Source organism: Ornithorhynchus anatinus, chromosome X5 (genome assembly GCF_004115215.2).
Source record: "Ornithorhynchus anatinus isolate Pmale09 chromosome X5, mOrnAna1.pri.v4, whole genome shotgun sequence".
Classification (NCBI taxonomy): Eukaryota; Metazoa; Chordata; class Mammalia; order Monotremata; family Ornithorhynchidae; genus Ornithorhynchus; species Ornithorhynchus anatinus.
The window spans coordinates 28,139,776-28,161,899 of NC_041753.1; the positions used below are offsets into that span (position 1 = coordinate 28,139,776).

A 22,124-nucleotide genomic window follows, 5' to 3' on the forward strand; every position below is an offset into this window, starting at 1 on the left:
TGGCTCAGTTCCCCCATCTGCAAAATGGGGATTCAATATCTGTTCTCCCTCCTACTTAGACTGTGGGACCGGATCATCCTGTCTCGACCCTAGCTTCGTGGCCCATAGAAAGTGCTTAAATACCATGATTGTTATTCTATAATCAATATATGTATGTTTACCTTTCTGTGGCAGGTCTTATGTTCCAAGTATAGGTTACGTTTATTTCATTATTTGATTCTTTGGCTTTTAGATGGTCTCATTTTTTTAATGATGACTAAAGTACTTTTTATATCCTCTTTCAATTGAGACCACCTTCCTTGTTCTGCCTTCCTAAACGTAACAGCTGGTTTAAATCATTCATTCATTCAATCGTATTTATCGAATGCTTACTGTGTGCAGAGCTCTGTAGCGAGCGCTTGGAAAGTACAATTCGGCAACAGATAGAGACGATCTCTACCCAACAACGGGCTCACAGTCTAGAAAGGGGAGACAGACCACAAAACAAAACAAGTAGACAGGCATCAATAGCATCGCCACCCCCATATTATAGAGTTTGTGTTCCCACCCTGTTTGTTTTACATCTCAGAGCACCCCTGTTCAGCTCAGAGCCTCCTGGTTGATACTTGATGTATTTGTTTTCTTTGCAACTCACTTCTCCCTTCCTCTGTCTCCGAGTCTGAGGCTGAAAGATAATCAATCTTTTTCTTCTGGTATTCGTTAAGGACTCGCTGTGTACCAGCCGCAGTACTAAACACTGGGGTAGGTGCAAGCTGATGGGTTTGGACACAGTCCCTGTCTCACGGGCTCAATCCCCATTTTACAGATGAGGTAACTGAGGCACAGAGAAGAAAAGTGACTCGCCCAAGGTCACACGGCAGGTGAGTGGCCGAGCTGGGATTAGAACCCAGGTCCCGACCTCCCCACTATCCACTAGGTCACGTGCCGGTCGTATCCGTTGAGGACTTGCTATGTGCAGCAGCACGTTGTACCAAATGCTTGGGAGTGTACGGTATTCCCTGTCCACCACGAGCTTGTAGTCTAGAGGGGGGAGACAACATCAGTCAATTCTGGATATTTACTTAAGTGCTGGGGGCCTGAGGGTGGGATGGATAAAGGGGGTAAGTGCCAGGGTGATGCGGCGTGGCTCAGGGGAAAGAGCCCGGGCTTGGGAGTCAGAGGTCATGGGTTCGAATCCCGGCTCTGCCACCTGTCGGCTGTGTGACCGTGGGCAAGTCACTTCACTTCTCTGTGCCTCAGTGACCCCATCTGGAAGATGGGGATGAAGACCGTGAGCCTCAAGGAGGACCACCTGATGACCCTGTATCTCCCCCAGCGCTCAGAACAGTGCTCGGCACGTAGGAAGCGCTTAACGAATGCCGACGTTAGCAGCGTGGGTCAGGGGAAAGAGCCCGGGCTTGGGAGTCCGAGGTCATGGGTTCGAATCCCGGCTCTGCCACCTGGCAGCTGTGTGACCTTGGGCGAGTCACTTCACTTCCCTGTGCCTCAGTTCCCTCAGCTGGAAGATGGGGATGAAGACCGTGAGCCTCACGTGGGCCCACCTGATGCCCCTGTATCTCCCCCAGCGCTCAGAATAGTGCTCGGCACCTAGGAAGCGCTTAACGAATACCGACGTTATTATTATGATGCAGAGGGGAGTGGGAGAAGAGGGAATGAGGGTGTAGTCCGGGAAGACCTCTCGGAGGAGAGTATGGGAAGCCGCGCGGCGTAACGGATGCAGCAAGGGCCCGGGAGTCGGAAAGTCTCGGGTTCTAAGCCCGATCGTGCCGCTTGTCCGCTGCGTGACCCCGGGCAAGTCACTTCCCTTCTCTGGGCCTCGGGCACCCCATCGGGAAAATGGGGCTGGAGGCCGGGAGCCCCACGTGGGAGAGGGACCGCGTCCGACCCCATCGGCTCGGATCCCCTCAGCCCCCATCACAGAGTGAGCGCCCAACAGCTCCCGCCTTGGCTCCGAAGGGGGGCGAGGGCACTCGTCTGTCGGATCCGAAGAGGAAGGACGGTTCCCGGCCAAGAGGCGGGATGTGGGCGCGACCTCGGTGGCGAGGTGGACGAGATGGAGGTAGGTCCCGGCCCCGCCGGGGAACTTGGATTCCTTCTTCTTCTCCACCCCCGGTCCTTCTCTCTTCTTCTCGCCTGAGGTCCCGCCCCCTCCCCGCTTCCCGCCCGCTCCGCCCCGCCCCGCTCCGGCCCCACTCGCCCCCCGGATCCCGTCCCGGCTGCCGCCTCCAGAGATCAGGGAGACCCCCCCAGATCCTCTTCCTCCTGCTCGCCCACCTCCCCGCCGCTCCTCCACAGTAAGTGCCCGGCCCCGTCTCGGACGGGACTTTTGTTTCCCCTCCCGCCCACCCGGATCTCCGGGCCGGACCGCATCGCTGTCTCTGAATCGAGTCCCAGTCCGAGTCTCTGTGTGAATCGCGGGACGCGGATGTGAATCGGGAGGGGTGTGTGAGGATCGATCGGTCGTATCTGTTGAGCGTCCGCCGGGTGCGAGACCCCGTGCCGAGCAGGCGATCGGGTCTGTTGAGCGCTGGCTGTCTGCAGGACCCCGTATTGAGCAAAGCGATCGGATCTGTTGAGCGCACGATCGCCTGCAAAGCACTGTACTGAACGTTCGGGACAGCTCAGTGCAACAGGGTTGGTAGACACGTTCCCCGCCCGCGATGAGTTTAGAGGGGGAGAAGGACATTAAGGAAAAAAATAAAGAAATTACGGATAGCCACTAGACTGCAAGCCCCTCTAGACCGTAATAATAATATTTAAGCACTTACTATGCGCCAAGCACTGTTCTAAGCGCCGGAGTAGATTAAAGGTAATCGGGTTGCCACACGTGGGGCTCGGTCTTAATCCCCATTTTACAGATGAGGTAACAGGCACAGAGACGTGAAGTGGTTTGCCCAGGGTCACACAGCAGACAAGTGGCGGAGCTGGGATTAGAACCCACGTCCCCTGGCTCCCAAGCCCGGGCTCTTTCCACAGAGCCACACTGCTTCTGGAAACCCGATGTGGGCGGGGAAGGTGACTGTTTATTGTTGTATTGTCCTCTCCCAAGCGCTTAGTACAGCGCTCTGTACCCGATAAGCGCTCGATAAATGCGATTGAATGAAATGAATGCTGTCGGGCTGAGGGAGAGGCGAATGAAGGGTGCAAAGGCGATGCAGAAGGGAGTGGGAGAGTCTAACACAACAGAGTTGTATTCCCTGCCCACAAGGAGCTTACAGTTTAGAGGATGTGGATGTGAATCGGAGTTTCCACGTACTTAAAAAGCTGGGAAGTGTGGGTGTGAAATGGGGTGCGTATGTGAATCAGGGTGGGTGGGGGAGTGGGTGTGAATCGGGGTGTGTATGTGAATCAGGGTTTGTGTGTGTGTTCCTGGACAACAAAGACATCTAGAACTACCCTCTCCAATGAAAACTCTAAATGGGCATTTCCTTGCCACGCTGTCTACTAGGCAGCCATGACAACTTCAGGCATCGCCAGGTGAAGTCACTAAAGACTGGTTCTATGCAAATGACTCAGAGCAGAAAAAAAGTCTACTTACAGCAAAACAATTACTGCGCCGCCCGCATGATTCAGATCAGAACCGAGAACTTCTACACATCATTAAAGAAGTTAAACCGGAGCATCTCGGAAGAATGAAGACCATTCCGGCCTCCCGGAATCCTGAATAATAATGGTGGTATTCGTTAAGCGCTTACTAGGTGCAGAGCACTGTTCTAAAGCGCTGGAGAGGCGGCAACAACACTTAGGTGTTCTCCTCAGCATGCCTTCTACTGTGGAAGATGAGGTCCTTTAAAACGCAGAAGGCCTTCCAACGTGCAAAGACACGGCATTTAACACCCTCGATAATTGGAGCACCGCAGAGGTCACTGGCAGAGCAACTGGCCTCACCGGCCTACCCATCGAGATCTCCTAGACCATAAGCCTGTTATGGTCGGGGGCCATGTAGAGTGCTCTGTTCATAGTAAGCGCTCAATAAATGAGATTGATTCAAGCATGGAAGGAGGTACTTTGCTCAAACACTCGGACAACGGAGAAGACGCCACAGCATCTCAAAGATGCCGTCGAGGAAAAAAATCTGACCGCAGCAACTATTGAGCCATTTTACTACTCTCCACTGCCAGCAAGATCTTAGCCAGAATCCTCTGGACTGACTCGTGAAGAATATCATCGATCGCACGCTCCAGGAATTGAGATGTGGCATTAGGCCGGTAAATGCGATCTTCGAAGCATGTCAGATACGGGAGAAGCACAGAGAGCGTCACGGAGAGCCCTAGGTTGGTTCTCGCAGATTTTACGGAGCCGTTCTACGTTATCGGCAGGTCCCGAAGTAAGGCGGGGCCGAGTTGGACTTCACCGGAAGTAACCGTGTCGTGTTGCCTCCTTCCCCTCCTGCAGCTGTGGCCCTTTCGGGGGCTGTAAACTGGGACATGAGGATGGATTTGTTTCCAGGAAAGTAAAAAATCAGCACAGGGCTCTGTGCTCTGTGACAGCAGAGCACAGACTGCTCTGGTCACCCTGCGCAGTTCCTAGACTGTTTCATGACAATACAGCTGGTCGTGCCAGAGCTGAGAGTCCCCTGTCTCACCCATCCCTCACTCCATTTATTCTATGCATCATGTTTTGTCGGAGGCAGCAGCGTGGCCTCGTGGACACAGCAGGGGCCTGGAAACCGGAGGATCTAGGTTCTAATCCCAGCTCTGCCACTTGCCTGCTGTGTGACCTTGGGCAAGTCACTTAACTTCACTGGGCCTCAGTTTCCTTGACTACGAAGTAGGAATTCAAGATCTGTCGTCCCTCCTACTTATACTGCGATCCCCATGGAGGAAGGGGACTGTGTTTGGCCTGATTAACTTGTATCTACCCCAGCGCTCAGAACAGTGCTTGAAACACAGGTAGCGCTTAAAAAAAGAAGAATAAACCTGGATGCAGGCATCAGCATATGCACACTTCCCCCCTTCAAAGCCCTGCTGAAGGCTCACCTCCTCCAAGAGGCCTTCCCACACTAAGCCCCCTTTTTCCTCAGCTCCCCCTCCCCTCGGCGACGCCCTGCCTCGCTCCCTTTGCTCTGCCCCCCCCACCCCACAGCACTTGTGTTTATATGTACATATCTGTAATTCTATTTATTTGTATTAATGCCTGTTTACTTGTTTTGATGTCTGTCTCCCCCCCCCCCCCCAGACTGTTAGCCCGTCGTGGGCAGGGATTGCCTCTATAGCTGAATTGTACTTTCCGAGCGCTTAGTACAGTGCTCTCCCTATAGTAAGCACTCAATAAATACGATTAAATGAATGAATAGTAAACTTCCAAATTAAGAGCAGCAGCCAGATTCCTAGGGAAAGTCATTTGAGAATTGCTAAATGCCCCAGAGGCATACACCCAAGGAGACATGCAAAGAGTAAGCAGCTTGGCTGAATCACGGACTTTGGAGTGACAGTAGGTCTGAAAGAAATTGAAATAATGTATGAGTGTGCATCATGAAGTCCCACTCAGAACCAAAACCTAGCTTTAGCAACATGGAGTTCTGCTACTCAAGCAGCACTCTAGCCAATGTTGCAGCGATGGACCAAGAAGAAGAAAATTGAAACAATAAGACTAGCACACACCATCCTTTGGGAAACTGTCAAAGGGCCATTAGGCTCCAGACCAGGCTAAAGATTTGCAGAGCTAAATGAACGACTCCTTCTGCAGTTCCACCAACGTAACTTGTGGGCTCTAGTCAGCATCGAGTGGCAAGACTTGGACACAACAGGAAGTCAAGTAATGAAGTCACTTCTAGCATTGATGCTAAATTCACCTCACCGCAGCTTCCCTGGGTGGGGCGTGGAAGAAGAATGGATGAAATTAGGGTACCCAAACAGCCGCTGTATGGTGAGCTGAAATTGGGCAAGTGGAAAAGAAAGAGGGGCAGAGGAAACATTCTGAAGTTACAGTGAAAGAATGACTCAGGTGAAAACTGGGAGACAATTAATGGCAAAACAGCCTGAGGCACTGCAATCAAGGAAGAAGCGCTTTTTGAGCAGAAGCTTCAGAAAATCATGATTGAGGCAGTAGCTGAAACACCATCAAGTGCCCCAACAACAAACAGGATAGCACACAAAAAAATGAGTTGCGGTTCTGTATGCTGTGTGCTAGTCCTTTTCAGATGAACCGTGGTGTCTTCGTTGAATGCAAAGGTCAAACGTGTGTGGGCGGGCACTTGTGCGCCTCTGTGTGTGTGTGTGTGTGCCTTATGTATGTGTGCACTTGTGTGTGTCTGTGTGTGTGTGAGCCTACTTGAGGGTGTATATGTGAATGTGTGTGACTGCACTGCCCCCCTTTTTCTTCCAAAGCCTCTGGAATGGCCCCTGTTGCTTTGTCCATTTTGTGGCCGTATGAATATACTTATTGCTCTGAACATTAGATACCTCCGCAGTGAATCAGGCAGGGATAGTGGTCTCTCTTTTAGAGTCTCTATTTGCTGGGGTGGGTTAATTATTTGAGCCTGGTGGGTAACTGACCAAATTTTACAAATCCTGGGCACCCAGACTTCTACCATCTTGGTGAAGACCGTTGGGGGAGAAGGAGTGGTTGGGGAAGGGGTGACTTTTAAGAAGTGAAAGCAGCTGTGCTTCTAGTAATAATGATAATAATGTTCAGTGCTGTGTGCCAAGCACTATACTAAGCACTGGAGTAGGTACAAGGCAATAAAGCTGGACACTGTCCCTGTCTCACGTGGGACTCGCTGTCTAAATGGAAGGGAGCACAGGTAGTGAATCCCCATTTTACAGATGAAGAAACTGAGGCACAGAGACATTAAGGGACTTGCCCAAAGTCACACAGCAGGCAAGCGGCAGCAGGCACAAAGAGCAGCATGGCAGAGCGGAGAGAGCATGGGCCTGGGAGATAGGAGACCTGGGTTCTAACCCCACCTCCATCACTTGCCTACTGCATGGTGTGTGTTTGTGTGTGTGTGTGTGTATCCCCTGTCCATATCCCTTTTCTCTCTATTGTAACTTCATTGTGGGCAGGGAATGTGTCTATTATTGTATTGTACTCTCCCAAGCACTTAGTACAGTGCTCTGCACACAGTAAGCACTCAATAAATGCTACTGACTTGGGCAAGTTACTTAACTTTTGTGCCTCGATTTCCTCATCTGTCAAATAGGGGTCCAATACCTGTTTTCTCACCTAATTAGACTCTGAGCCCCATTTGGGACAAGGACCCTGTCCATCGGTGATGGACAAGTATCTACTCCAACCCTTAGAAAGTGTTCAATGCTGAAATGTCATAATAAGTGGAGGAGCTGGGATTTGGACCCAGGTCCTCCGACTCCCAGGCCTGTGCTTCTACCCACAGAGGCTCCAGACTGCAGCCACTAGCATCACCAAGCATGCGTCCCAACGCTGTTCTATTGTATGCTCCCAAGCGCTCAGTACAGTGCTCTGCACACGGTAAGTGCTCAATACATACCATTGCCTGGTTGGGCTGTATTTTATCCATCCTTCTTCAAGAAAAAGGTGCCTTAGGAGAGAAATATCAAGCAGGATTGGGAGACTGGTTTGTGCCCATCAGCTATTGTAGAAAAACCTGACTATGGCATGGGGTTTTTTTGTTTTTGTTAAATGGTATTTGTTAAGTGCTTACTATGGGCCAGGCACTGTGCTAAGCACTGGGGTGGATACAAGCTATTCAGGGTGGACACAGTCCCTGTCCAACATGGGGCTTACAGTCAATCCTCATTTACAGATGAGGGCACCGAGGCACAGAGAAGCTAAGTGACTTGCTCAAAGTCACACAGCAGATGAGTGCTGGAGCTGGGATTAGAACCCAGGTCCTTCTGACTCCCAGGCCTGGGCTCTCTCCTCTAGATCTTGCTGCTTAAACAGAAAGTATCAATATTAGCATCCTTCTTATGGACAAAGCAAAAGAGGGACTGGATTGTCAATAGAATCTTCCTCTCAGAAACTGAGCATCAGATGGAAAGAACAGGGACTATTTCTGTTTATTGTTGTATCATACTCTCCCAAATGCTTAGTACAGTTGTATGCAAACAGTAAGCGCTCAGTAAATATGACTGAATGAATGAACGAATGAACATGGAGTGGCCCTCAGGACGGGGCAAAGGAAGTTATCAAGACCTGGAATGGTCACCAAATCTATGAGTTGATTGCTCTTCAACCCAAACCAAAAAATACCTTGAGGTGCATCAGACAGAGTTGCACATTGGAGACAGTGAATTATTATTATTATTATTATTATCGTCATCATTATTATTATTATTATTAACTTTTAAAATTCCTTGTATTTGGAGGGTGTTTATGCTTCCAAAGCCTGTTAATACTTTATCCTCGAGGCATCTTGCAAGTTAGTAGGTAGGGATTGGTGTTGGTGTCCCTGTTTTACAGATGGGTAAGATTGAGCTTCCCCTTTTCCCTCTGCTCCCTCTCTGCTCCTCCTCCGCCCTCTGCTCCCTCCCCTTTCCCCCCTTCACCTCCCCTCAGCTAATCCCCCTTTCCCCCCTTTCCCTCTGCTCCTCCCCCTCTCCCTTCCCCTCCCCTCAGCACTGTGCTCATTTGTATATATTTTTAATACCCTATTTATTTTATTAATGAGGTGTACATCCCCTTGATTCTATTTATCGTGATTAAGTTGTCTTGTTTTTGTCTGTCTCCCCCGATTAGACTGTAAGCCCGTCAGTGGGCAGGGAGTGTCTCTATCTGTTGCCGATTTGTACATTCCAAGCGCTTAGTACAGTGCTGTGCACATAGCGCTCAATAAATACTATCGAATGAATTTGTACATTCCAAGCGCTTAGTACAGTGCTCTGCACATAGTAAGCACTCTATAAATACTATTGAATGAATGAATGAATGGGTAAGGCAACATTTTTCGTGTTATAGAGGTATGGGGAAAGCCCATTTTTAGAATGTGGTGGAGTAATACAATTTTGGAACGAAATATTTGGTGCAAAAGTCATTATAAACCCTCATTGCAGCATATGGGAATTAAAGGTGATAGAATGTGATCACAGCAGATATTTTTGTACCCATTTGGTTCCGGTGGTTTACAAAAGTGTTCCCACAGTGCATTAACTTTAAAATTACGTGTGACATATCGCTTCAGTTATGAGGCAGAATGTAAGTATTACACTTGCTCACCAATCTCTGAACCAGATCTGTCAGGGAGAAATGGGTTAGCAAGTTAGATGTTATAATTTACTTGGTTAATATAATAATAATTGCCATATTTGTTAAGTGCTTACTACGGGCCAGGGACAGTACTAAGCACTGGGGTGGATACAAGCAAGTTGGGTCAGACACAGTCCCTGACCGACGTGGGGTTCACCGCCTTAATCCCCATTTTACGGATGAGGTAACTGAGGCACAGAGGAAGTGAAATGACTTGCCCAGGGTCACACAGCAGATGTGGTGGATATCTGGTGAAATTTAAACCCATGCATGGTAGGGGGTTGGGTTTTTTGTTTTTTTTAATTATTTTAACTTTCTCTTTTGTTTCAGCTGTGCAGTAAATAGGGCTGTGGGAACCAGACCTCACTTAACCGACAGTAAAAAAACACCCAAGTTAGGTGTCTTCTGTTGAGTAGTCAGGCATTGGGTTTATTGTTTAGTTAATAACAGAAAAATTGCTAAGTGAATGTAAAAATTCTCAACTGAAAAACTCAAGGGTTGTGTTTCCAAGGAGTAGATAGCTTTTTGGGCTTTGTTTTGGTTTTGTTTTTTTTAAAGGAACTTGCTCATAGAAAATTCCTTGGGTGGTCTTAATCTGCACAGAGCAGTAACTCCCAATTCAGATTTGTGGAAATCACCCAGTTCAGATCAGACCAATGTTTTGAAGGCATGTAGCATTTGGTCCATCAACACATCTCTCAATCAATCATCATCATAATAATAATGGTATTTGTTAAGTGCTTACTATGTGCCAGGCACAGTTCTAAGCACTGGGGTGGATACAAGCAAATGGGGTTGGACACAGTCCCTGTCCTGCATGGGGCTCGCAGTCTCGATCCCCATTTTATGGATGAGGGAACTGAGGCACAGGGAGGTGAAGTGACTTTCCCAAAGTCACACAGCTGATAAGTGTTAGAGCCAGGATTAGAACCCACAACCTCTGACCCCCAAGCCCATGCTCTTTCCACTAAGCCAAGCTGCTTCTCATCTGTCTGATAAGGGTGTCTCAGCTCCCAGCCTTGTCCCTTCTACCTTGCAACTACCTTCAGTCATTCGTTCCTTCATTCAGTCATACTTATTGAGCGATTACGGTGCGCAGAGCACTGTACTAAGCGCTTGGGAGAGTCCAATATAACAAGAAACAGACACAGCCCCTGCCCACAACGAGCTTATGGTCCCCAGAGCCCAAACAATCTGCCAGGAGGATGAGAGCGCGGCACAGAGCTGCCATCTTGTCAGGTGGAAGACCAACCTCATCCAAGTGACCTCCACCTTTGTGAGAGGCAATGTGGCCTAGTGGGTAGAGCACAGGCCTGGGAGTCAGAAGGACCTGGGTTCTAATCCCCGCTCTGCCTTTCGTCTGATGTGTGAGCTTGGGCAAGTCGCTTCACTTCTCTGGGACTCGGTTAGGTCATCTGTAAAATGGGGATTAAGGGTATGAGCCCCATGTGCGTCATGGATGGATTAGCTTGCATCTTCCCCAGTACTTAGTATAGTGCCTGGCACATAATAAACACTTAACAAATACCATAAACCCACCCCCCTCAAAAAAAAAAAAACACCAAAAAAACTAACACTTTTTAACCTTTTTGTGCTAATTTAAGAAACAGAAATCCCCGTACCAGCTCATCCTCCTCTTTCCTCTTCCTTTCTCCAACCCCCTCCTGTTTTTATAGGTCCGGAAAGAGATGGGATTTAATCTGTGTCACCCTGTGTTCAAATGTGTTTCAAAATGTGTAAAGGGGCTTGATGTTTTAGGAAGTGCATTTCCTGCTAAGGTTTTCTTGAACTAACCTCTACCCATCCTAGCATTTTACATACGTTTGATCATCTCGCTGAAACACAAAATGGCGGTCCACCCACAAGGAACCTGAACCAGAGACTTGCCAAACTGAAAGCGCTTTGTCTTTAGGGAAACTTCTTGAGGCAGGTATTAGTGGGCTCATTCAGCGCAGTACCACGTGAACTCTGGGTGAATGATAGCAAACATATTAGAAGCCTAGTGGAAGTCATCGAAGGACTAAATTTGCTCTATTTTGAGCATTCATTCCCTCCAGTGTCTACCGTTAAGGACAGTTAATATAGGGAGATGAGAAATTTGATGCCCTTCGTTATATTTCTCTGTATTGCATATTTTCTAAGTGTTAAATGATGGTGCTGTTGCATTTTCGATCCAGCGATTATTCAGAAATCTGAACGCTGGACGATACGACAGTTAAGTAATAAAACGGTGGAGATGGTGAGTGTCTAAGTGATTTAGGAACTTCAGGATTGTTATAGGATTTTTTTTTTCCAGTATTGCATTTGGGTTCTCCTATCTTGGAAGAAACACACCAACCCTTATTTTATGCAGGCAGACTTTGGTCGTGATTGGAGGTTTCTGAGAAGGGGAATGATATGTTGCGGCCCAGTCAGTCGTATTTATTGAGCGCTTACTGTGTGCAGATCACTGTACTAAGCGCTTGGGAGAGTACAGTATAACAATATAGCAGGCGCAGAGCACAGGCCCGGGCATCAGAGGACCTGAGTTCTAATCCTGGCTCCACCACTTGCCTGCTGTGGGACCTTTGGACAAGTCACTCGATTTCCCTGTGCCTCAGTTCCCTCATCTGTAAAATGAGCATCAAATACCTATTATCCTTCCCCCACAGACTGTGAGCCCCATGTGGGACAGGGACTGTATCTGACCTGATAACCTGGTATCTACCCCAGGGCTTAGTGCAGTGCTTGGCACCTAGTATGCACTTGGGGAAGCAGCGTGGCTCAGTGGCAAGAGCCCGAGCTTGGGAGCCAGAGGTCATGGGTTCGAATCTCGGCTCTGCCACCTGTCAGCTGTGTGACTGTGGGCAGGTCACTTAACTTCTCTGTGCTTCAGTTACCTCATCTGTAAAATGGGGGTGAAGACTGTGAGCCTCATGTGGGGCAACCTGATTACCCGTATCTACCCCAGCGCTTAGAACAGTGCTCTGCACATAGTAAGCGCTTAACAAATACCAACGTTATTATTATTACTTAACAAATACCACAATTATTATTATTAGTCGATAAGGTAGGTGAAGGCGAGGTGAAAAAACCAAAGTTCATTCATTTTACAATGAAGATAGAAAATAGCGGAGCAATGCGCAAAACCTAGGCAGTATTTGCGTTTGAAATACTCATTTCTGCCGGAACACGCATGTGCCCTCCACATTTTACATGTGGGACATGTATGTGGGATTACCTTGTATCCCCCACAGTGTGTAGAACAGTGCCTGGCACATAGTAAGTGCTTAACAAATGTCATCATTATTATTTTGGCTAGAGCCCAGCAGCAAAATTAGGGAACATTCTTCTGACAAGGCAAGCCTATCCAGATTCAGTGCGACACGGCATCGGAAGTAATGGTTGTGTGCTTGTACACGGCATTAGGCAAGCGATGAGCACTACATTGCAAATCAGGAAGCGGCGTGGCCTAGAGGATAATGATGATGGTATTTAAGCATTTACTATGTGCCACGCACTGTTCTAAGCACTGGGGTAGATACAGAGTAATCAGGTTGTCCCACGTGAGGCTCACAGTCTTAATCCCCATTTTACCAATGAGGTAACTGAGTCACAGAGAAGTTAAATGGCTTGCCCATGATCATACAGGAGACAAGTGGTGGAGCCGGGATTAGAGCTCCTATCCTCAGACTCCCAAGTCTGTGATCTTTCCACTAAGCCACGCGGTTTCTCTAAAAGCACGGGCCTAGGAGTCATCAGACCTGTGTTCTAATCCTGGCTCTGACACTTGCCTGCTCTGTGACCTTGGAGAAGCCTCTTCACTTCTTAGTGTCTCAGTTTCTTCAAGTGCCAAGTGGGAATTCAATGTCTGTTCTCCCTCCTACTTATATTGTGAGCCTCATGAGGGACAGGGACTGTATTCAGCCTGATTAACTTGTATCTATACCAAGTGCTCAGAACAGTGCTCGACACATAGCAAGTGCTTAACAAATGCCATAAAAAAAAAAATCCTTAATGCGGGATCCTTCAAGAATGCAACCCTCACATTACAAAGCTGGTTGAACTCATCAAGAACAAAAACTCCTAATTTGGCTTCCGGATTCTTCATCAGCTGCTTCCTTCTTACCTATCTATACTCTTTACATTCATTCATTCATTCAGTCATATTTATTGAGCGCTTACTGTGTGCAAAGCACTGTACTAAGCCCTTGGGAAAGTACAATATAACAGCAAACAGAGGCATTCCTGCCCATAATGAGCTCACAGTCTAGAGGGAGAGACCGACATTAATATAATTAAATAATAGATATATACAGCTATATACATATGTGCTGGGGGGATGGGAGGGAGGATCAATGAAGGAGGAAGTAAGAGTGGCACAGAAGGGAGTGGGAGAAGAGGAGAGGAGGGCTTAGTCAGGAAAGGCTTCTTGGAGGAGATAGAGGAGCAGCGTGGCTCAGTGGAAAGAGCACGGGCTTGGGAGTCAGAGGTCATGGGTTCTAATCCCGGCTCTGCCGCTTGCCAGCTGTGTGACTTTGGGCAAGTCACTTCACTTCTCTGGGCCTCAGTTACCTCATCTGTAAAATGGGGATGAAGACTGTGAGCCCCATGAGGAACAACCTGATCACCTTGTATCCCCCCAGCGCTTAGAACAGTGCTCTGCACATGGTGAGCGCTTACCAAATACCAACATTATTATTATTATTATATGCCTTTCAATAAGGTTTTGAAGTGGGGGAGAGCAATTTTCTGTCTGATATGAGGAGGGTGGGCGTTCCAGGCCAGAGGCAGGATGTGGGCGAGAGGTCGGCGGCGAGATAGATGAGATTGAGGTACAGTGAGAAGGTTGGCATTAGAGGAGCCAAGTGTGCCGGCTGGGTTGCAGTAGGAGAGTGGCAAGGTGAGCTAGGAGGGGGCAAGGTGATGAAGTGCTTTAAAGCCAATGGTGAAGAGTTGTTTGATGCAGAGGTGGATGGCAACCACTGGAGTTTCTTGGGGAGTGGGGAAACATGGTCTGAACGTTTTTGAAGGAAAATGATTCAGGCAGCAGAATGGAGTAGGGACTGGAGTGGGGAGAGACAGGAGGCTGGGAGGTCAGAAAGGGGGCTGATACATTAATCACAGTGGGATAGAAAAAGTGTTTGCATTAATGTGGAGGAAGGGGCGGATATTGGCGATGTTGCGGAGGAAGAATTGCTAGGATTTGGAGATGGCTTGGATTTGTGGGTGGAAGGAGAGAGAGGAGTCAAGGATAATGCCAAGGTTATGGGCTTGTGAGACAGGAAGGATGGTGGTGCCGTCACCAGTGATGGGAAAGTGAATGGGAGGACAGGATTCGGGTGCCCTTCTGCCCTTATACCTTAGTTCACGCTCTTCGCTTCTCATTCACTCATTCAATCATATTTATTGAGCATTTACTGTGTGCAGAGCACTGTACTAAGTGCTTGGAAAGTACAATTAAGCAACAAAGGGAGACAATCCTCACCCACAACGGGCTCACTGTCTAGAAGCGGGGAGACAGTCTTCTCCCAATCTCATCTAACACTATCCCACCCTCGCGTGGCTCAGTGGAAAGAGCCCGGGCTTGGGAGTCAGAGGTCATGGGTTCGACTCCCGGCTCTGCCACTTGTCAGCTGTCTGACTGTGGGCAAGTCACTTCACTTCTCTGGGCCTCAATTCCCTCACCTGCCAAATGGAGGTGAAAATTGTGAGCCCCATGTGGGGCATGGACTGTGTCCAACCTGATTAGCTCATATCTCCCCCGGTGCTTAATATGTAAGAATTTTGAGGGAAAGCGAAGCAACCTTTGATTTTGTAGTTTGGGGCAAAAGCAGGCTGCGTTGCTGTTCATTGATGGGCTTCAAGGATAAGACCGTAAGCTCGTTATGGACGGGGAATGTGTTTGTTAATTCTGTTGTAGTTTACTCTCCCAAGCCCGTGCTGTAACCATTAGGTCACAGCTCTGTCTTCCTGGCAAACAGGGCATAGTGGGGCACGGGCCTGGGAGTCAGAAGGTCCTGGGTTTTAATCCCAGCTCTGCCACTTGTCTACTGTGTGACCTTGGGTGAGTCGCTTCACTTCTCCGTGCCTCAGTTACCTCATCTGGAAAATGGGGTTTGAGACTGTGAGCCTCACATGGGACAGGGACTGTGTCCAAGCCAATTTGATTATATCTACCCCAGGGCTTAGTATAGTGCCTGGGCATAGCGCTTAACAAATAGCAAAATTATTATTATCAGGAGGAGCTGCTGTGGCTGGCGGTCAAAGAGACAGCAGGGACTGGGGGGCGGGGGCAGGGAATTTTCCCCACTGGCCTGGAACCCCCATTCTGGGACACTTTCTTAGGATCTGAGTTGCAACAAGTTCCGGGTTAACTTCCAGTCCTGCGATACAGAGAATGCTGCTCAGCTGTTCTCCATCTCCACCAAGAACAGAATGAAAGGAAATGAGCTGATTCTGCAGCCTGAGGGATTTACGTTAGCAAGTTATTAATAATTGGAGTGAATTAGTAAGGCCGATTCTACAGTTCCCTTTTTGAGAATCTTTAAAAAATGAAAAAGATAACCTCCCCCTCCTCACCTCCTCCCCCCCCCCCCCCCCGCCAAACATCTGGAATGGCTTTCGATGCAGCCCTGCCTGGAGTTGGAGTGATTGAGTAGATAACTTTGTCAGGAGCCTTACGGCCCTGTAATTCTGTCAATTTGAAGATCATGAGTTGGCTGAATAGACCTGCGGCGAACCTGATTTGTTGAGTTGCATTGGGCTTTCATGGTAAGACGGTGCCTGAGAAATTTTACCTGAAGATACCAGCTCCAAACTGTCAAAAGCCACCATAAAGTTTATTGCATACCCTTCCTCCCATCTCTGAAGTAATCTGGGGTTTTAGTCGACAAAATCGACTTTAATCAGCTTTGAATTCCAGAATTCGGGTTGCTAGAAGTCCAGCTGCTAGGTAGTGAGCTTTAAACCCTTGTTGAAGGACCAAGTGGCTTAACTAAACCAACAACAGCTATGTCTTCCTGGCAAACAGGGCCGGGAAGAAGAAAGATATACAGACGCGTACATGAGAGGTCTTGGTTAAGTTATCGCCACCCACTGGAATTCCCCAAGAGGGCTTGGAAATCAATAATGGTCTATTTAAAAAGCAAAGATTCTGGGGGCGGGGAGGTGGTTGAACTTTGAGGGCAGGGGGTGTGAGAGAGAGAGAGAGTGCTAAATTGTAAGTTAATGTTTTGACTAGGTTGAAAAAGTACTGTTACAGTTTCTCTTTGGGGGGGATCAGAACACCATAGGGCCAACTCTGAAATGCTTAGCTCACAAAAACCTTCGCTGAATCACCCCGGGCTTTGGGTTGGTGGGATGGGAGTCCAATTTGAAGAGGTCGTCATTTGAATTGTATTAGTACACAGAGACTGCGGTAATGTGTACCACGTGTTCATTGAGCCCTGGGTTTTATTTCTTCTTTCGACAAAGGCCGGAGAATAGTGGGAGATAATTCCGATCTCGATGATTCCCAGCTGCAGTGTGGAGTGATGACACCTCAGCTAATAGATGAACCACAGCAGGCTCGTTCCAAAAGCAGAGCTCTTGCATTGCTTGTGTGTAGGTTGTGGGTTTGATAGACCCTCAAGAGAAGCTTTGGTACCTATTTAAGTCATCTCTCAGAGAGGTCTGGGAGGCCTTTTTACAACCTGAGAAGGGACAGTGGCTTGGCCTTTCACCTTTGGAGTGGGGGCCAGTGCTTATAATAGGTAATAGGTTGAGAATCAGTTGGAAAAGACCCACACCAGGATACAGTTGAGGTTTGTGGCAGGCTGGGATTGAGAATCGTCTGGAAACTCTGCCTGGTTTACATGACCCAAGCAGCAGCGTAAACCATTTCCTCTTTTCATGTTAGTTTTTTTGTTTTGTTTTGGGTTTTTTCTCCATCCTCTCAGGAAGGGGGAGCTTCCCAGGGAAAAGGTGGTAGCCTCCTGGAGCTAACACACAGAGTAGAGTGAATTTCTGTGTGCTGCTGCTTTCTTTCCCACCCCTTCATTACGAACAACAAGAGCTGCCATCGCCCAACTCCTTCTAATTGCCAATCCGCTGTACGTGGGAAGTAATAAGAGAAGCAGCATAGCTTAGTGGAAAGAACGTGGCCTTGGGAGTCAGAGGACCTGGGTTCTAATCCTGGCTCCACCACTTATCAACTGTGTGACTTTGGGCAAGTCACTTAACTTCTCTGTGCCTCAGTTACCTCATCTGTAAAATGGGGATCAACTGTGAGCCTCATGTGGGACAACCTGATTACCTTGTTTCTACCCCAGTGCTTAGAACAGTGCTTGGCACATAGTAAGTGCTTAACAAATACCCTCATTATTAATAATGATAATAATGAGGGTATTTGTTAAGCACTTCCTACTTGTCAGGCACAGCTCTAAGCGCTGGGGTAGATACAAGCTAATCAGGTTGGAAACAGTCCCTGTCCTATTTGGGGCACACAGTTTTGATGCCCATTTTCCAGATGAGGTAACTGAGGCCCAGAGAAGTGAAGTGACTTGCCCAAGGTCACACAGCAGACAAGTGGTAGAACCGGGATTCCGTGCTCAGGCCACTAGGCCATGCTGCTTCCCGAGTGTGAGTCTCACTCGGTGTTAAAGGTTCAGACTAGATCTGGGCTACGGGAGGGGTAGTGAGCAGGGTAAGCTATTTCTCTGTCACTGTGTTTTCCCCCGGCCTCACCCACATCCTCATCCTGGTGCGGAGCCTAGTTTATAGCGTGATTCAGTTTTGAACTTTTTCTGCCTCACTCCTTCTCTACCTATAGATGTCACTTCCATACCACCCCCTTTCTGATCAGGTCACTGTGATGGTGAAATAAATGGTAATTGTTAAGCACTTACTATGTGCCAGGCACTGTATTCAGCGCTGGAGTGGATACAAGCGAATCAGGTTGGACACAGTCCCTGTCCCACATGGGGCTCACAGCCTTAATCTCCATTTTAAAGATGAGGTAACTGAGGACCCAGAGAAGTGAAGGGATTTGCCCAAGGTCACCCAGCAGGTGAGTGGTGGAGTCGGCTTTAGAACCCAGGTTCTTCTGACTCCCAGGCCCGTGGTCCATCCTCCAGGGCACGCTGATCCTCTGACCACTCATCGTCCAGAAAGGGTGGCATCGCTGGCAGCATCGTACTCTCCCAAGTGCTTAGTACAGTGCTCTGCACACGATAAGCACTCAGTAAATATGATTGATTGATAGATTGATTGCCCGGCAGTATACTAAACACTGGGGAAGATCCAACATCATCAGGATGGGCACAGTCTAAGTAGGAGGGGATAGGATTGAATCCCCATTTTACAGATGAGGAAACTGAGGCCCAGTGAAGTGACTTTCCAAAGGTCTCTCAGTAGATACGTGGTAGTGCCGGGATGAAGATATGGGTCCTGTGACTCCCGGGCCCGAGCTCTTTCCACTAGGCCACACTGCTTCCCACTTTGTTGTGAAGAGGTTTTCTCTCATTGGCCTTGTGGCTATCAGAGGGCTGGATCGTCAGGTAGTTGCCGAAATCAGCCCTTACCAAACGCACCCGGACGTAGGAAGCGACTATCTGATGATGCGCAGCTGTCCCTCGAAACAACTGTCCTTGCCTGCATTCCCCCTGCTCTGACGCACCTGTCGTTTTCCGGCTCCATCTGTCCGGCTGGACAGAGGACAACTCTGTCTTTTTTGTGGCTCTGCTTCTTTCTTGTTTTAACTTTTTCCCTGATTTTTTTGCAAGAAAGTGGAAGAAATTCCCCTACCCAGCGTGGTCTAGTGGAAAGAGAACGGGCTTGGGAGTCAGGAGGACCTGGGTTCTAATTTTAGCTCTGCCACAATTCGGCTGTGTGACCTTGGGCAAATCACTTCACTTCCTTGGGCCTCAGTTACCTCATCTGTAAAATGGGCATTAAAACTGCGAGCCCCATGTGGGACAGGGACTGTGTCTAACCTGATTAGCTTGTATCTACCCCAGCGCTTAGTACGGTGCCTAGTACATGGTGAACACTTAAATGTCACACAGAAAAAAACCTGTGTGGGAGCGCAGCATGTGTGCTGCTGCTGTTGAAGGCTCAGAGATAGTCTGTTCTGTGACCATGGAGTACAGCCCTTCTCCCCTTCCAGCCGTCTCTCAGTGTCTATTGCTGGGCACGGGGGAACGCTTAGTACAGTGCTCGGCACATAGGAAGCACTCAGTAAATACCCATGATTGACTGACCAGGCAAGAGAGTGTAGATGGCTTAGGGCAAACCCTAACCACTTCCGCAAAAACAATAGGCTATAACTTTCCCCGCTTCACCACTGGTCTCTGAGCAGTGCTTACTCTGGAAATTAAATTTACTTATAGGTAAAATAAAATTTGGAGTGATCAAATAATGCTATGTTCATAACATTCCTGTTTGGGAGGAATTTTAATTGCAGATACCCTATCTTGGGATCTTGAGCCACATAGCAGTGGCTTACCTTTTATAGCACAGTGCCTCTGACCTGCTTTCTAAGAATTCCCCTGAAACTTCATGTTCATTATTGCTGGAATCGTGTTCATTATTGCTGGAACTTTTGGAAGGGAGAACTTCAATGCAGATATAAAGCTTCTCCAGACGGTCAATCGATCAATGGTATTTATTGAGGGTGAACTCTGTGCTGAGCATTTGGGAGAGTTGGTAGACCTGCTCCCTGCCCACAAGGAGTTTAGTCTTCAGTCACCTTCTACTAGAGAAGTATAACTGGTCTTTTGGCCTTCATTTTTGAAGATGCTGCTGCTGCTCATCAGCCAATCAATCAGTGGTATTTATTGAGCACTGACTCTGTGCAGAGCACTGTACTAAGCACTTGGGAGCATACAACAGAGTTCCCTGCCCACGACGAGCTCACATGAGATTCCAGCCGTACAGGTGAGTGTTGCATTGTATCTACCCCAGTGCTCAGCGCATGGTACACGCTGAGCAAATATCACGATTATTATTAGGATTATTGGGAGTCTGGCTTAAAAGTCCCATGTACGACCATCCCTCCGTGTAGCAAACCCTTGCTGCATTCGTGGGTTCTTCCCGTTTAGAGTCCATCTCTGTTTCAGCTGATTCCCTATCAGTAAGTCGGCGGCATTTAAGTTTCTCCATTGTGCAAAGCATACTGGTTGCTGTGGAGACTTAAAAAAGAAGGAGACCCGGCCCTCTTCTTTTGGCTCCTGCGATCTATCGAGAAGCAGCATGGCTTAGCGGATAGCGCACGGGCCTGGGAGTCAGAAGGTCGTGGGTCCTAATCCCAGCTCTGCCGTATATGACCTTGGGCAAGTCACTTCTCTGGGCCTCAGCTACCTCATCTGGAAAATGGGAATTAAGAATATGACACAGTCACTGTCCAACCTGACTAATTTCTATCTACCCCAGCGATTAGAACAGTGCTTGGCACATAGTAAGTGCTTTAACAAGTGCCATAATAGTTATTACTATTATTTAGTCCATTTGCGGGGGCAGAATTCTCACCCGCCCCTCCGAATAAGTGACGGATTGCAGAAATATGAGTCCTAAAGGGTTTCTGAAGTGATGGCATTGAATGGATCCAGGTGGGGTTAATCTGGTAAGGTGGTGAAATGACTTATTTCCCCCTGCATCTCCCTCTCCCCTTTCTCCCTTATCTACTGCTCTGAGGGTGGTATTATTTTAAGTGCTTATTATGTGCTAAACACTGTCCTGAACCCTGGGGTAGCCGCATTACAATCAGAGTAGACCCAGTCCCTGTTCCCTAGCAACAACCATGGAACACATTAATTGATTCGTGCAGGGGAGAGGTGAGCTTTTAATTGATTTTTGAAGGAGGGAAAGGTCATGATTTGGTGAAGCGGAAAGGAAGGCAACTCTCAAGTGCGTGCTGGGTGAATGGCTCCAGACAGGATGTCAGTCAATCAATCAATCAGTCAGTGATATTTATTGAGCACTTCCCATGTCGGAGCACTGTATTAAGCACTTGGGAGAGTACGGTATAGCTGGTAGACATGTTCCCAGCCCACAAAGTCCAGCAATCAGTATCATTTATAATAATGTTGGTATTTGTTAAGCGCTTACTATGTGCCGAGCACTGTACTAAGTGCTGGGGTAGACACAGGGGAATCAGGTTGTCCCACGTGGGGCTTACAGTCTTAATCCCCATTTTACAGATGAGGGAACTGAGGCACAGAGAAGTTAAGTGACTTGCCCAAAGTCACACAGCAGACAAGTGGCCGAGCCGGGATTCGAACCCATGAACTCTGACTCCAAAGCCCGTGTTCATGGGTGAGTGGCTATTGTAATAATAATAGTATTAAGGGTGATTGTTAAGCACTTACTATGTGCCAAGCACTGTACTAAATGCTGGGATAGATTCAAGATAACTGGGTTGGACACAGTCCCCATCCCACACAGGGCTCACAGTTTTAATCTCCATTTTGCAGATGAGTTAACAGAGGCCCAGAGAAATTAAGTGACTTACCCAAGGTCACACAGCAGGCAAGTGACAGAGAGGGGATCGGAACCCAGGTCCCTCTGACTCCCAGGGCCACTCTCCATCCCCTAGGCCACGCTGCTTCGCACTGGGTGCAGAGCACTGTGATAAAGGCTTGGGAAAGTACAAGATGAGGTTGGAGGCCAGATCCCTGTCTTCAAGGAGTTTACAGTCTAGCTGGGGATTAATGGAGAGTCTTTGGCAGAGGATGGTGATTTTTGCAGGGGCAGAGGCATAAGCTAGCTTGCTGTGGGCAGGGAATGTGTCTACCAACTCCGTTGTATGCTCCCGAGCACTTAGTACAGTGCTCTACATGCAGTAAGCACTCAGTAAATAGTATGGATTGGTTGCGGGAGATGTGGGCAGAAAGATAGATGGGAACCATTTGGTGGAATGTTTTAGGAGTCCTTGATTTGTGGGGAAAGAAGAAATGTAGCTAGTTCCATTCAGATATACCCTTTCCCATGATACCAAA

At 48.2% G+C, this 22,124-nt stretch overlaps 1 protein-coding gene across 1 annotated transcript in view; it reads left to right on the top strand.

Annotated features, from left to right (window-relative positions):
- Positions 1–2,212: 2,212 nt before the first annotated feature.
- TNFAIP8 (TNF alpha induced protein 8) overlaps positions 2,213–22,124 on the top strand; it is a 159,856-nt gene continuing 139,944 nt past the window's right edge. The window contains exon 1 of the mRNA XM_007655578.3: positions 2,213–2,294. Within this exon, the coding sequence (XP_007653768.1) occupies position 2,294 (1 nt within the window). The 5' untranslated portion in view covers positions 2,213–2,293. The remainder of the gene's footprint in view (positions 2,295–22,124) is intronic.